Genomic DNA, 16,448 nt, shown 5'->3' with positions numbered 1-16,448 from the left:
TGAAGGAACAATGGGCTGGGAGGTCAGTTCCTTAATCATAATTATGCAAATTCTCATGACCATTGATCAACAACCACTGACCAAACCCACTGATCAAAGACCACTGATCAATGGCCATGAGTACCATTCACAGAGAGTTGGAGAATGGCTGCAATCACAGCATCCACAGCAACATCCTGGACAGGGAGGGACGCTGGTTTGAGCGCGGAGTCAAGGAGGCCATTTACGTGAAAAGGGGAAGACCATCTCTGAATCGAGGAGGGGGCCTAAGGGTTCATCTTTCGCCATCTTACAATGCTGTGAATGGTACTCATGGCCATTGATCAGTGGTCTTTGATCAGTGGGTTTTGGTCAGTGGTTGTTGATCAATGGTCATGAGAATTTGCATAATTATAATTAAGGAACTGTCCTCCCAGCCCATTGTTCCTTCAGTGGGCTGGTTTCAGTCATTATGCAAATGTACTGTTTATAAGATTGGGGAAACCTGCAGTCAGCTGAGACTGAAGAAGTCACTTGGATGAGTGACGAAACGTTTCTCCCACAAAACGCTACGTCCAGATGAACAGAATCAACTTTTGTTGATATGGAAACTGAACTTTTTAATATTTTTATATTTTAATATTTTGTTATGGTTTAATTAATTAATTAAATATACAGATTTCTGCTGAAAGCATGGTGTGTGATGTGGTGATGGTGGGGGGGGGGGGGTCTGCACTTGCCTCTAATCTGCTGGCTTATACATCCGTCCAATCCCCCCGTTCTGTAATGCTGAAAGACAGCAGGCTGAACCAATAAAACGTCGCTTTAGCAGAGCTTTCAAGCAATCATCGACAGCAGCGACTGATTTGGGCGGGTCCCTAACAGAAGCGACAGACTGGCTCAGCGGCCATTGAAGCATCTTTATCTTCAAAAGAACAAGCAGAGATTTTTTTTGTACATCTGCGGAGTCCTGCGGACTGAAGCCATGGTCTATCATTCTCTCGCCCTGCCGATGATCTGCTTCACCACGTTATGGGCGTTGGTGGGGGTCGTAGCTCCGTTTTTAGTGCCCAAAGGACCCAATCGGGGGTAGGTGGTGTAACTGCTTTTAATTGGATACAATTAACGACGCTCCCTTTCATCTGACAGTGTTATTATTATACTTTGTACCTATAATTGTATTTTCCTTGCTGTTAGTGTTTTCGCTGTGTCGGTCGGAAAGAATCTTTAGACATATGCGACGCGCGCGAGCGTGCTCCTGATCCTCTTCTGGTGATGGAGGCCCAGCGTCATCCAAGAAACAGTCATTCAGCCATCCCTCCAGCCAAACACACACACACACACACACACACACACACTACCAGTAATTTCAAAGGTCGAGTCGGCAGGGATAATGTGGGCTCGTTTGGACAAAAGTCATTCTGATGGTTTTATTTGTAAAAAGCAGAGTACGGGGAAGATTGTAAATCGTGGAGGCAGGGCCAATCTCCTGGAAAAACTGTGTGATTACAATATTTCTATCGTTTGTGCGTTAATGTCCAGTATTGCTCAGTATGTGACTCGGGATCTAATGTTAATAATGTTTGCTTATGAATGTTATAATAGTAAAAGTGGGCACGTGTGACTCTGACTCCTCTGTTCTCTCTGACAGTGTGATTGTCACCAGTCTGATCCTTACAGCGATCTGTTGCTACTTGTTGTAAGTACCTACTTGCTTACTCTTCTTTGGTATGTAGCTGTTGTCATTTTGCATGTTGGCCACTTTGTTAAGTACACCTGCTCAAGGGCTCATTAATGCAGGGATGTAATCATCCAATCACATTCGAGCAACTTAAAGAATTTAGGTATGTAGACTCCTTGCTGAAGCTCAAACTGAGCGTTAGAATAGATAAGAAAGGTGATTGAAATATGACTTTGAATGGGGAATGGCTGTTGGTGCCAAGCAATGGTGATCCAGTGAGCAGCAGTATCCTGGGCTAAAATGCCTTGTTGATGCCAGAGATGAGAGGAGAATGGCCAGACTGCTTTGAGCTGATAGGAAGGCAACAGTAACTCAAATAACCACTTGTTACAACTGAGGTATGCAGAAGAGCATCGCTTAGCACGCACCACTTTGAAGCTTCAAGCCGATGGATTACAGCAGCAGAAGACCACACCGTTACCACTCCTGCTCTTTTATTTATTTATTTGGGGCGATCGTGGCTCAAGAGTTGGGCGGTTGCCTTGTAATCGGAAGGTTGCCGGTTCGAGCCCCGGCTTGGACAGTCTCGGTTGTTGTGTCCTTGGGCAAGACACTTCACCCGTTGCCTACTGGTGGCGGTCAGAGGGCCCGGTGGCGCCAGTGTCCTCTGTCAGTGCACCCCAGGGTGGCTGTGGCTACAATGTAGCTTGCCATCACCAGTGTGTGAATGGATGTGTAAAGTGCTTTGGGGTCCTTAGGGACTAGTAAAGCGCTATACAGGCCATTTACCATTTTTATTTAGCACAAACTCACAAAACATTTTCAAAGGAAGACTGTAAAAACAATGTCTGGTCTAATGAGTCTTAGATTCTGTTGCAGCCTTCGGATGGTCTGGTCAGAATTTGGCGTAAGGAACATGAAAGCATGGATCCACCATGCCTTGTGTCCCCAGTTCAAGTTAGCTGTCGTGTAATGATTTGGGGAAATGGCTTCTGCTACACGCTGGAGCTCAAATCGTCTCAAACTCTTGAACATGACAGTGAGTTGACTGAACTCCAATGGCCTCCACAGTCACCAGATATTAATCCAATAGAGCACCTTTGAGATTTGGAGAGCGAAAGATAGAGATTGTTAGTGAGGTGTAACTAATAAAGGGTCTGATGAGTGTATTTGCCACAGGGTTACTAGCAAATTGAGAATTTTTAGAGGCACAGAGGGGACAGGGTCTTTTTACCTGGCTCTCCAAGGGTAACTTATGCCAAACACATGACATAATAAATAAATAACATGGTTTCATAAGAATATGAAACCATGTTATTTATTTATTTTATTTTTTTACTGTAAGTAAAATGTTTTTTGTGGCTGTAGCATTTTAGTGACTAACATATGAAGTATGAAGATAAACATCAGTGTTTCCTCACACACAGACCAGTTCAGTGACCTGCCCAGGAATGTTGACTGCTGTGGAAATATATTTGGTCACTCACGTTAGGATTTATTTATTTATTTTTTTACAATTTATCTGACAGAACAACACCATCAATGATCAGTTCACTAGCAGGCAGTCCCCTTGCTCTTATTTTGAAAGTTCACTCACTGCTTACCATTGAGGTCTGCCCTTCCTGTGTGTTGTTTCTGTGCCTGTTGAACTCTTGCCAGGCTGATATTGTGCCACTCCTCAGTGTCATTCAGCTGCTTGCCCACTGAGGATCTCACTCCCACAGTCACCCACACTCCAACATCTGGGACTGCAGCTGCACACGTAACTCTTGCTCTACTCTTTAAAATCTGCTCTGTGCTGGAGAGTCACTGTAGTCAGAACCTGCAGCAGGTTGTGTGGTGGAAACCGGTGCGTGCTGATACACATGAAGCGAGAAGATCTACAGCTACGTTTTAAAAAGCAACAGTGATGAATAGGTTGTTAACTAAGCAATAATGTTCGTCATAGTTTTCTTCTACAAAAACAAGATGATAATGCATGAGGACAAAAACTCTGATGAAATGTATTGACACTTTTGTCAGTAAACAAGGTGAAAATAGAGATGAGACCCAGACAGAACCAGTTAAGTTGTGCAGAAAGGCGATCCAAGTTTGGAAGTGGTAAGGATAGACGTGCTGTTTGATGTCAAGGAAAATAAGACGCTTTGTAAACCGTGTGGATCAACTCTCACCAATAAAAACACAACAGACTTTTACACTTTGTATTTTGCTCAACGGAATCAACTACAATCCAACTTTTAACTGGTTATTTCTATCAGCTAACAGCTCCATGCTGCTTTCATGGGAGGCGAGGGAAAAGGATGGGAATGGGATCTAACAGACATGGCGTTACTGCGTTACAAAATGGATGCTCTCTTCCTTTCTTTCTCTCAAAAGCATTAATTATGCCCAATGGGACATCTGTTTTACATTTTATGAGGAGGATACTTCTGCATTGGGTTAACAACATCCCGTGTGTGCTGGAGGTCCTACAAGTTACACACTGATAACAAACCCTGTAAAACAGGGGTGTCAAACTCAATTGCACAGGGGGCCAAAACTCAAGGCACACTTTAGGTCGCGGGCCAAACAAGATAAACATTTATTGAACACACTAAAACAATGTTTTTTAAACATAAATATGAATAAAAACAGACAGGAATATCATTCCAGATTAAATAAACTTAAAAAAAATAAACTTTAACTTTAAATATTTTGCTCTTTATAAAACTATATCCTGTCAAAATTATGCAAGTTAGAAATATGAACATGCTGCCAAAACCCCAGAAAAAAATAAATGAAAGCATACACAAGGTTCGAACTGCATCAGGAATGGAACTAATAAACTGTGCGGGCCATTCAGTGTCGTACTTTGCCTTGAGTGTATCATTACACTGCAGCTCCATCTGAATCTGCACAGGTGCAGTTCAGCAAAGTCCGCTGACTTGGTTCAACATTACTTGGCAACAGGGAAAGTGAGGCAGGTTGCACTGGTGCATTTGTGACAGCTTCACTTGAAATGCCTTCACCGCATCATACAGGCCATGTCCATGAACTGACAGATTTCCTTGCTGAGCTCAAAAACTCTATTGAGAATTTTTATCCCAACTCAGCCAACGGACCTCTGTATGATAAGGAATGTTTTTCAGCTTACGTTTTGTCTCGTAGTGCCATCTTGAATTAAAATCCTTAATTACAGCCACATTAGCTCCACTAATAAGACACACGGGTTTACCGGCAATGTCTGTAAACATATATTCAGTCACCCACTGGCGCTGAAAGGCTCTGCTTTCAGAATCAACTTTTCTCTCCACCATTGTGAGCGGCTAGCTTCGCAATAACAGAAGTTTGACTTGATTGATGCGGGAATGTTCCCAGTTAGCCTAGCGTTCAGCAAGGAGGCTGCAGCGCTGCATTATGGGATCTGTAGTTTGTTTATTATTAGCGCCTCACATCGCCGGGCCATGCATAACAATAATAATACATCTATATAAAATGATCTCGCGGGCCAGATATAAATGTACGCCGGGCCGGATGTAGCCTGCGGGCCTTGACTTTGACACATGTGCTGTAAAACATCTGCCACCTGACGAGCTGAGTCACAGCAACGCTATCAGCCAGCTGATTCCTGCTGAGACACAAGTTTTATTTTGTTTTTGTTTTTCCCAAGTGCAATAAGAGAGAGAGAGAGAGCACAAATTGGGGTTTGGTTGAGAAAGAAATCAGAAAGCTGAGAAAACTAACCAGGCTTGTTCTCCTCTGATAGCACAACGAAGGTCAAACTCAAAAAGATATGAACTCTAAAGTGTCCCAGTGTTGTAGATACATATGTATGTGTATGCACCTAGTGGGGCTGTCTCAAATCTGTCACTTGGCCTTCTGTGTCTGTAATTTGTCCATATCCACATTTAAAATACCAGCATACTAATAAGACTACTGAAACACAGGAATGAACCCAGACAGGTAACAAAGACTGAAAGATCAGATGATCTCAGTGCCAGGAAGCATCAGCTAACGGCTCAGTTATTTTCCTTGATAAATCTCATAAAGGGTTTGCTGTTTAAGCTCATGTAGCCTACAGTTGGTGCACAGCTGCAAACTGCTTTGCAACCCGCAGCCTCCCCGATCAATCAGTGTGGAAAAACCAGCAGATTATGTTGATGGCAGCACGTAGCCAAAACATCTTCATCCCCCTCAGCATGAAATAAAAAGAATTCATAGTTTGTGTTTGTCTGCAGTCTGTGTGTTTTAATATTTGTATTCATATTTCATCAATGTGTTTGTTGTCTCTGATATCTGCTCTGTACTGCGGTTAAGTCCTGCTTCTTCTATCACTGCCTCCAGCTTTGTGTGTAATCACATGAAATGGTCAAAAGAGGTCCCAGAGGAGAGCTGCGCAGCGAAAGTAAATTACAGCAGATGAAAACGACCACAACAGTAACAATATTCTTCTCAGCATAGTGGTCCCGACTGAAATACTTTATAAAACAAACAGCAGTTTGGCATATACGCAAAGTAACATGGCAATCAGCATTCATTTTCAGGGAACACCAGTACCCTGCACTCGTTTGGCTATGGCTCTGTGGGGGACCTGCAAATGTGTAGGAGGGCTCTGGTCCTCTGGTCTATCATCAGAAATGTTCAGTTTGAAAGCAGTCAGCGTTTTAAGGGGGATTAAAAAATGGGGATGCAAGGAGAGGTGGGATGTGCATAAATAAGATTATCATTCCACCACTAGAGGGAGCTGGGCACCCTCAGGATAAACCTCCACCAACAACAGCATTCACACTGTAAACATACACTGTTTGCACAGTTTTAGCCTGGAAATGATGTACCTGGATCAGCCGTACAGATCTGTCCCACAAATCTCGCTGTGTGTCGTGAGTGTCTGCTGTTCTTTTCCCAAAAATAATAACAAGCTTATTTATGAAGAGCATTTAAAAACATGGACAGATTGGCTTACAGGAAGAAAAATAAAAGCAGAAAAGGTTTTAACCGGTTTATTAAAAGCGCAGTGAACAAACGAGGACACTTTCTTTTCCATTTCGTGTTTCTCTGCATTGATCAAACTCTTCCTTCGCTCAGGCTACAGACTGCTTTCTACAAGCGTCTACAGTTGGCTTCAGCTAATTTATAACCCAGTTTTCTGCCTCTGGCAGAACTTCAGCAGTACTTCAGAAGATACCGGTTACAAATAGAACACTACAGCCAATCTGTTTTCTTTTTCTTATTTTTGGTATTTTTACTGAAGCCCTGAGATAATAACAGAAAGTGTTTGTGTAAGCTGACACTGATGCAAACTGTGTTGGAGGGTTTATAACACATTGACATTTAGAGGAGCCAGATTGGAATTTCATCTTTCTTCTGTTTTTCATTATTACTATTATTATGTGGGGCAGTTCTACATCCTGCTTTTAACAGTCAGTCGTTGCCTCGATTCTTTGTCCACATCTTCTGAAGTGTCCTTTTGCTTTCATAAAGATAAAAAGTAATTTTGTCGTCTCAGTCGAGACCACTCAGAGAGACTGATTTTTAGACCCTCACCACTCCTTTTTCTTCACCTTTACAAATAAGCATCCTGCTTAAGTTGCTGTGCCTGAATCTTAATCAGCTATTAATCACTTTTTCTAAATTGACTCTATAATAAGTTCCCAGAAGAGTGTCTGACTTAAAGTCCAGTAAAGAGGGATGAAGGTCACACTCCTCTCTCTCATGTCAGTTTTGTATTTTAAAAAGATAGAGATTATGATGGTATTGAAGTCCTTGTTTTTCTTGTTAGTAATGATTGGCATAAATAACTGATAACATTTTATAACAGAATCATTTTTTTAAAGTTGCTTCATTTGGAATCAGATTTTTTTTCCTGCTCGTACGATCGAATGGTACCGTGACCTGGTTACAACCAAGATAAATGCACCCATGTTCTTTCACCACACTGACAGTGCTTTGTCATTTATCTGCTCTCTCTCCCTTTCTCTTTCTAGTTGGTTGATAGCCATTCTGGCCCAGACCAACCCTCTGTTTGGTCCTCAGCTCAAGAATGAAACTATATGGTACCTGCGCTACTTCTGGGAGTAAACAGGGTAAGTTTGGCAGAGCAGGACCTCAGAGGCGATCAGAATCTAAGCAAAGTGGGTAACTGGCTCACTGAATGTCAGTCCAACACAAGAAATTGGCATTAGCACCATTTTCCTGTCTCCACTATAAACAGCTACAAATAACTATTTAAAAAATAAATTTATTTAGTTATTTATAATGACTTTACTATTATAATGGTAAATGGTCAAATATTCTAATAAGACGTTCTGTGTTATGTACAGGTAATCTCTGCCAGACAGAAGTTCAGTCTAAAGACTACTTAAGGTGGCTTTTTTAAGAGGCTGCCCCACAGCCTAGTATAAGATATATAAGGATTATTTTGAACATAATCATGCAAAGCTAGTCTAGATGACTCCATGCGTTATCCAAAGGCAGCACGGTGGTGCACAAACATGCATGCAGGGTGTAGTACAGTCCAGGAATAAAAGTGTGGAACTGGAAATGAGCTTAATAGGTCTCTTTTATTTATATAAAATCTCAAATTGTTTATATAACTGTTTCTTTTCCTCATAATTTTTTGGGGGGTGTCACCTGGTCGTATGTAATGTCCTGCTGTTACCAGAAGGTGGCAGTTGAGGACTGCTCGGATATGATAAGCGACTGTAATTTTGCTTGAAATGCCCATCCCTGGTAAAAAATTAAATACAGTCTGTACAGTCGCTGCAGAACCACAGATCTTTTTAAGTACACCCACACACTGAACATCACCCTTCAAAACAAAAGCTCACTGCTGATTTTTTTTTTGTCATAAAATGACCATTACTGAGTAAAAGCAGTGGCTGTTCATAAATGTTTACTGTGGAAAAATGACTTTAAGTGTAATCAAATCAATGAATTGGATGAATTACGGGGTAAGAAATACACAGGTTTTTATGTAGAGACCTTTTGATACATATCACCATGTGCATGTGTCGTATATGTGGACCTTTAAGAGTTTAAATGAATGGTTATTTCATAGCTGTGTGGAATCATTTTATGTTTTGAAGAAAAAAACCAAGCCGTTACCATAGGCAAACAAATTATTGAGAAGAAACCTGAGAGCTGTTTTGTTTTTCTGTATTTCCTTTTCTGCCACTCAGTACCATCAGTTCCTGCGCCTTCATTTGTTCTTCGCAAATTAAAAAAAGAAAAAAGGGAAAAAAAACTCAGTTTTTCAGTTTTAGAGCACAGTGGGGGGAAGAAGGGGAAAAAAGAAAAAAAAGCTCAGTACTAAACAGCCCCTGGGGACAGAGGTGGCATTCAGGCGTGAATATTTATCAACTCCATGGAAATATGAGCCGGGTGAAATAGAAAATAAGGGCACTTTTATGAATTTTCAGAGGACATGTTTGCCACACGAGTCCCCTGATGCTTTTGGTCACGCAGCGCTGACAATATTTGAAAGAGGCTGTTCGGGGAGGGGGTATTGTTGGCTACAACAAACACGCTGGTTAGATTCAAGCCTTAAGATGACATATTTGTGATTATGCTGAAATGTTTGCTTTCCTTTCTGTTGCAGGGCTGCGCGATGTGATGCCTCTCATCTTTCCTGTCCTCTGGTTTGCTCGCCTTTAGTTTCAGCATGTCCTTAAACACCCGAGCAGCCTGCAGAATGGGTGGATTCATTTTGTTTTGCCACCTTGTTTTTTGTAACCTTGAGGAATCTTAAGAATAATAAGAGTTTTTAAAAAAAGCTGATTTCATCCTGTGACTCCAGAACAAACCAAGATGAGGAAAGTGAAGCGTAACCACCCCCCCTTTGAAATGTGCAATCCTTTAGTTTAGTTTCCGTGTACATATTTTCTTTTTGCGTTGCTGCCATCGTCAGCGAGGAACATGGATTTCTGTGTGTATTTATTTTGGCTTGCCGACACTGATGTAAGCCCGGTGTAATCACCTCAGTGTCCGCGAGGTCCTGTTATATAAGTGTTGTTACCCGTGATGTAATGGGGTATGAGTGTGAGTGCGTGTGCGAGCGTGTGAAGAGTTCATTAATGTGGGCGCTTGGACCGCGGCCACGAGAATCTCCTGAAAGCGCGTAAAAAAATGAGAAAAAAAAAATAAGCAGAGAGCGATTCCTTCCACTTTGGGGGCACTTCAGCGTGAAACTCCCTCCCACATTCCCTCGTGCTCCGCACCGCGGAGGTCCTCGTTGCCATGGTGATCTCATCGCCCAACTCAGCCCCTCTTCACTTGACCCCTTTTGATGAAATCCTGCCCGATTCTCGCCTGCCTGTGTACAGATGTACTGTAGGTTGTACTGTAGGGACGTGTTTTTGGAGCGAAGCTGCAGATAGATTGGGTGTTAACATTTGCTATTTTTAAAATGTACCTTCAAACAGCGCTTTCACTGCGTTCCTCATTTTAACTTCAGCAAATGAACTCAGACTCTCGGGAGCTTTTAGAAAACAAAGCGACGAAAATGTGCGTTATTAAAATAAGATGTGAAGAAACCTGCAGCATTGTAACCTCTGATAGGCTGAATATGATTTTTTTTTCTAATTCAAAGGAGAACAATGCCTGTGCATGCATCACTAATTCTTGTTTGGGGAAATAATGACAAGTGCTCTGAATTTATTTTAATATAAGAAGTCTTATCATTGCAGTTATTGGTTATTTATCTTATTTCATCTGCAGTCCCTGCCCTTATAATTGCACACAGAAAAAAAGCATGTACACAATAAAACACCCCCCAAAATTAGTTCATTGCACCTTACCAGCCACTGCCACAATTACACCTCCCCTGTCCAAACCTTGAGCACCTGTCCTTCCCTCCTCCCTGGCACTCGCCCTCCCTGTCCTCTTCTCTGAAACCGCTTTGCTTCAGCCAAAAAGAATCCAAATCAAAATACAGCTACTTTTTAGAAAGACCAAATTGTGTTCTGTCTTTCCCCCCCCCTCCCTTGCCTTTTTCTGTAGTTGTGGTGGTGGTGGTGTGAGTCTAAAATCGGATGTGTAACAATGTGTGCATTACAGCAGTTTACACATGCAGAGCCCCGTGTCAGTGGAGTGCAATTACACTTGATTACACTCTCAAAGTAGCCTTTGCTCACCAGTAAAGTTTGTTGTAGTTGGTATTTAGTTTCTCTCCAAGTAAACCAGAGTGTGTAAACAAACATCACATGGACTCCCAAGTAGCTCACTTATTCGACAAAGTTTTGGTGACTTTTAACTGCATGTAAAAGACGGGCGTGCCCACGGCGGCGTCACGCATTGGTTCGTGAACACCTGCTTTTGAAGCGTCGAACTGTCATCGTCTTTGTTTTTTGAAACTGGACGTGATGAGCACGGGGCAGAACTGACTGAGAAACCAAGGAAAACTGCGGGCTCATAATTTTCTTTAGTGGCTTTTTTCTTTACATAGAACTGTATTTACAAAAAGTGAACACCATGTTGTATTAAATAATACTTCAAATTTTCAAACTGAGACTAGAAACTCATCAAGAAGGTGTTTGTTAGGGTCACAAGTTAAGGGTCAAAGTAGTCTGTTAGTGTTGGTAAACCATAGACTGGAATATATATAAAAGATAGATGAAACCACCATAACGTCACCCACATGGATGTGAAGACCAGTGTACAAGCCTCAAACTGAGCATTTCAGCTGTTAGCAGCATGTGTGACATCATCCAGTGGTTTTTCAAGTCCCAATTTGATGCCTCCAGATGTCCTGGTTGCAAAAAAAAATGGCTGGCATAAAATCGTTAGCCAGTGATAGTTTTTCCATTTTGAAACACGATTCGACACATTACTAAATAAACACATTTTTTATTCGTGTGACCCAAGATGAGTGACTGAGCCCATACACTTTTTTTTAAATACTCAAAAAAAACAACAACTAGCCAATGAAAAGGTGTCCATGCTGTGCAACTTAGTCAGCCTTTTCATCTATTTTACTCTAAATTGGACTATAATTTGCAAGGTGAACATGCTGTATTTTTTTTAAAGGCTTGAAACTACTAATTGACATCATAAACTTACAAGATGAAAGAATGCAGGTTCAAGGCATTTCTACACTGGCTTTCAGACCTAAACCACCTACATCTTTTATATGCAGTCTTTTGTCAAAACAAATCTGTAACCATGTCTTGTAACTTTGGCACTGTTTTGTCTTTGTGCCAGTTGACTGCATGTGAAGAAAAGCTGAAAATGTCTCTGGTTTTGTCCTGACATCTGAATTCTGTTAGACGTTCTGACCGTACAGTTTTGTTTTGGGTTTGTTTCCTTTGGTTAGGATTACCATATGAAACAAAGCCATTACATTACAGTATCAATCCCACTCATCATAAAACAAACCACAGTTTGCTTGCAGGGAAGCAAAGTCAGTCCGTCACTGGACACCAAATGTCATTATTCTCCCATATCCAAGCTAATCGACCTAAAGGAGGGAACCTCTGAGACGTCAGATAACCCGTGTAAAATGTGCAGAGTATGAATGCTCAAGAAAAACATTCAAATTTTCAATTTCATTTCTTTTTCTCGTGACTTTTTTTCCTTTTCATTTTTGATAACTGGCTACTGTTCATTTGTTAAATGTTCCTGGCAGCATAGACGAGGATAGATTTTTTTTTTTAAGTGTGTTAAGAGTCACCATGGTAACAAACATTCAATAAATCACAAATCGGATTGTTGATGGATTTGAGACCCTGTATGTAACCTTGTATTACTGTGAAGTAAATGCTTGTATGTGAGTGGCACTGTATGTGAAATACTTAATAAAGAACTATGTCTCATAGGATACAATTGCACTCTTCAAGTTATTTATGTTCCATCTGAGCAGTAGCTTTCAGTTGTGGAAGAAACATTTGCAGACACACCGAGAATATACAGGTATGAACTGGCTGGTCAAACATACAAACACTGACAGGCAAATTTAAAGAAATCATTAAACTGACTACACTTTGTTGCACACTAAGCCACACCCCCATGCAAAACTGTTCGCGAATGATTCCAAAATACAAAGAGCCCAAAGTGATGCCCCAGCTTCTAAATTTGCCACGTCATAATCCAACCAAGCATATGTGACTTTTTTTTTTAAATTTCTGTGAATACCAAGAACACTGATGGGAAGTTGTAACAGGATTGTAGATCTACTGTATCGCTGTGTATTTGCGCTAAGAATAAAAATATCATTGAACCTCCCTGGTGTTGACCTTTTTGCAGCATCTCTGTTGATATTTTTCCACTATCTCTAAAAGGTAGGAGGTCTATGCTGTAGGGCTGAGCTAGTTTAGGTTACCTTGGTAGTCAAGGACAAGGTTGACTCCCTCATGCAAGATTGTCACAACAGAACAGTAAGACAAGCATGCATCTATCAAGAGAAAGTGCATTGCTAAAAAAAAAACTAGAGAACTCATTAATTCAAGTCTTTTTAGGAGAAATGTTAAAAGGAGCCTGAACAGATGGAGGAGGACCATATATATCATTTAAAAATAAATGATAAGTCTGACCAGTGTAATATTTAACAAATATTTAACAACAAACCAGGCAGTTGTGGGGATACTGGGCCCCAGCCAAACTCCCATGTAGGGCTGGGCCATATCATACCGTTCACGGTAATACCGGTATAATGTCGGGCAACGATAAGAAAATGAAATATCCCGATAGAATATGGGTAAAATGCATATGCGCAGTGCCTTTGTTTTCATATGCACATGGCGGAAAAAGCATGGCGGCGACGGAGAATGAGAAGGGCGAAAGCGGATCATTGAATGAAATGGATGGATTGGATTGTAAAAATGCTGCAACTCCAGTGGTGCGGGACTAGTTTAGCTTTCGTCCATCAGATACACAACAAAGCACTATTTTTGGTAGAGCATGCTAGCGGGCCGTCGTTATTACCGTATTGTTTGGAAAATACGGCACACTTAAAATCAATCCTTTGATTTTTCTGAAAATCGACAGTGCCCCTTATAATCCCGTGTGCCTTATGTATGAATTCTGTTTGTGTTTACTGACCTCGAAACGATTTTATGTGGTACACGGCGCTCGAAAATCTGTCAAAAGTTGTAGTACGACTTTGCTAAGCTACAAAGCCGCACCGCTTGATGGATTGTCGGAGCATTACGGCTATCGTAGGCAGGAGCTTCGCGGAGTGATATGTACTGTGCTTCAACATAGTATTACGGTATTGTGTGTGTATAACCTCTTTTAAGTTTTGTGGATATTATACATGGTTATGCTGCGGATATGTCGGCCAATTTCCACTGGAAATGCCTTTTGGTTAAACTGTCAGCGAGGAATTTGCATTGTTAAAGTTTATATAACTTTAATGCACATAAAAAACAGCTGCTTGTTTAAGTGAAAATGCATTGATGTTGGGGGGTGTTTTTGCACTAATAAAGTTGTGGAGTCGTAAAGTATTTTGTCTAGTGTCAATTACATCGTCAGTTATATCGTTATCGCAAATTTTCAAATGTATATCATGATAAATATTTTTGGTCATATCGCCCTGCTCTACTCCCATGTCCAGAAGGATTTTGCTTGCATTGCAGGGGAGACTAGGGACATATTGTTCGAATACACTATGTTCAAGTTCTTTATTGCAGGGGTGGCTGACAGGAGCTGTGGTTGTAAGACGATTGATGTCTGCCATGGCAGAAAACTTTGGGTCCCTCTGTTGGAAACCAGTGGTAGGGAGGGTCATCAGCTGAAGAAGGAGGGTTTCTGGACTTAGCTTTGAACTCCTGGAGCAGGAACGTATTGGAAGACCAAAAATGCAACTGCTTTATAATTGTAGAAGCAAAAGTTCAGGAGTTGGAAGAGTTCAGGGAGACCATGGTAGAGGCGCTCTCAAAGAAGTTCTGGCAAGCCATCAGATGATTCCAGAAAGGAAAGCAAGGGTTGGCTCAGGACATATTTGACTGGGGAGTAGAACATCTGCCCTGGACTGGGGATATTGTTGTTTGGGGGAAAGAGCACTTTGAGGAATTCCTAAACCCAGTCAAAAAATCGTATGTGGAGAAGGCAGATCCTGAAGACTAAGGCAAAGCCTCACCAATTACACTGGCAGAAGTCACTGACAGGGTAGATGAGAAGAGCTATGACAGGAAGCACCAGGTTCAGATGAGATTTGCCCTGAGATGCTAAAGCCTCTAGACATTATGGAAATGTCTCAGTTGACACACCTCTTTAATGTTAGGTTGTAATCTGGCATTGTGCCTGTGGAGTGGCAGACTGGGGTGGTGATTGCAATTTTCAAAAAGGAGATCCTGAGTGAGTGCTCCAGTTATTGGGGTATCGTACTGCTCAGGCTCCCGGCAAAATTTCTTTTAGGGTGCTGGAAAGGAGGCCCCAGCTAATGGTGGAACCTCAGATTTAGGACAAGCAATGCAGATTCCAGCCTGGTTGTAAAACAGTTGCCCAAATCTTCACCCTTGCAGGACTTCTGAAGGGAATAGAAGAGCATCTGACCATCTAGTCTACTGGTGCTTTATAGGCACAGAGAAAGCTGACAAGTATGGAGTTCTGGGTCCGCTGCTATTGGCTATCAGGTCCTTGTAAAACCAAAGTGAGAGCTGTATCTGCATCCTTGGTATAAAGTCAACCAGTCAACCATGTTTTTAATGGATGTTGGACTCCACCAGAGTTACCGCTTGTCTCTGATCCTGTTTTTGACGTTTATGGACAGCGTCTCAAGGTGTAGCCAGGCTGAGGAGGGCATCTGCTTTTTGAAGCTCAGACAAGCATTTCTTCAATTTGCAGAAGATGTGGTTCTATTGGCTTCATCAGAGAGTTCCCATCAGCATGCACTGCAGTGATCAGCAGCCAAGCATGAAACGACTGGGGTGAGAGGTCAGGGTTCTCCACTGAAAATCTCCTCCTTCTGCTCCTTCTGAGATACAGAAGAGAGGAAAAAGAGTTAAAATATGTTGATCTCATTTAGAAGTGATGAGAAGATGAAGTGTGAGTTGGACCGGCAGATTGGTGTAGTGTCAACAGAAATGCACATACCAGTCTGTGGTAGTGAAGAGAGAGCTCAGCTAAAAGACAAAGTTTTGAATTTACCAGTCCATTAACCTCCCAGCCCTTTCATGTGGTTATGAAATCTGGGTGAATACAGCCACAGCTACTGCATGTCAAAAGAAGCCAGTGGAGGTGGTTTGTGAATCTGGTTAAGATGCCTCCTTCACTTTGAAGCCACCTTTATCAAATTTTGCAACCACCATCTCAGTTTTTGGAGTCACCAATGAAAACAACAGCTAATGCAAGCAACTTTGGTTAGCAAGGTACTTCCACAGACTGTTTAGAGGCACAAACACAAATACCTCCTAATTAGTAACACAAATTTCCAATGCAGTATAGAAAAATACAAAGGAAAGAAATTCACCAATTCAACAAAAACACTGCCAAACATTTTATTTAGCTAAGTTGAAGCACAGCAAACGGCTAGAAGGCTAGCTCCAAGAAACCACGCCTCTTAAGATAACTTTATTGCCGCCTAGACAGACGTCAAGAAGGGGTAAATTAAGACTACAGAGAACTAAAACCTTTTTGTGCTAGGTTGTAAACATATTTGATTTCTGCTGTAAAGTTTATGGAAGTCTATGGAGATTTACTTGTTTTGAAGCAAACAACCAGTGGCCAGTTAAGAAGCTGCAGTTTTTTTTGGCACTAAAGCATTAGCCAGCTGGAGATTGCCATCTTTTCTGGAGGCATGGTTGAAAACCCTGCAGACATAAGTAAAATACATAAATTCATTTGTTTAATTATATAAAGATTTAGTTTTAAGATT

At 41.5% G+C, this 16,448-nt stretch overlaps 1 protein-coding gene across 1 annotated transcript; it reads left to right on the top strand.

Annotated features, from left to right (window-relative positions):
- The first annotated feature begins 849 nt into the window (after positions 1 to 849).
- On the top strand, positions 850 to 12,855 carry atpv0e2 (ATPase H+ transporting V0 subunit e2). The gene is made up of 4 exons (XM_063475774.1): positions 850 to 1,068; positions 1,631 to 1,678; positions 7,624 to 7,722; positions 9,237 to 12,855. The coding sequence occupies exons 1-3, from the start codon at positions 965 to 967 to the stop codon at positions 7,715 to 7,717; spliced, it is 246 nt and encodes an 81-aa protein (XP_063331844.1). The 5' UTR covers positions 850 to 964; the 3' UTR covers positions 7,718 to 7,722; positions 9,237 to 12,855.
- The last annotated feature ends 3,593 nt before the right edge of the window (positions 12,856 to 16,448 follow it).

Source organism: Pelmatolapia mariae, linkage group LG6, assembly GCF_036321145.2.
Source record: "Pelmatolapia mariae isolate MD_Pm_ZW linkage group LG6, Pm_UMD_F_2, whole genome shotgun sequence".
Taxonomy (NCBI): domain Eukaryota; kingdom Metazoa; phylum Chordata; class Actinopteri; order Cichliformes; family Cichlidae; genus Pelmatolapia; species Pelmatolapia mariae.
Note: the sequence above shows the minus strand (reverse complement) of the source record. Positions and strands in the feature narration are given on the sequence as shown.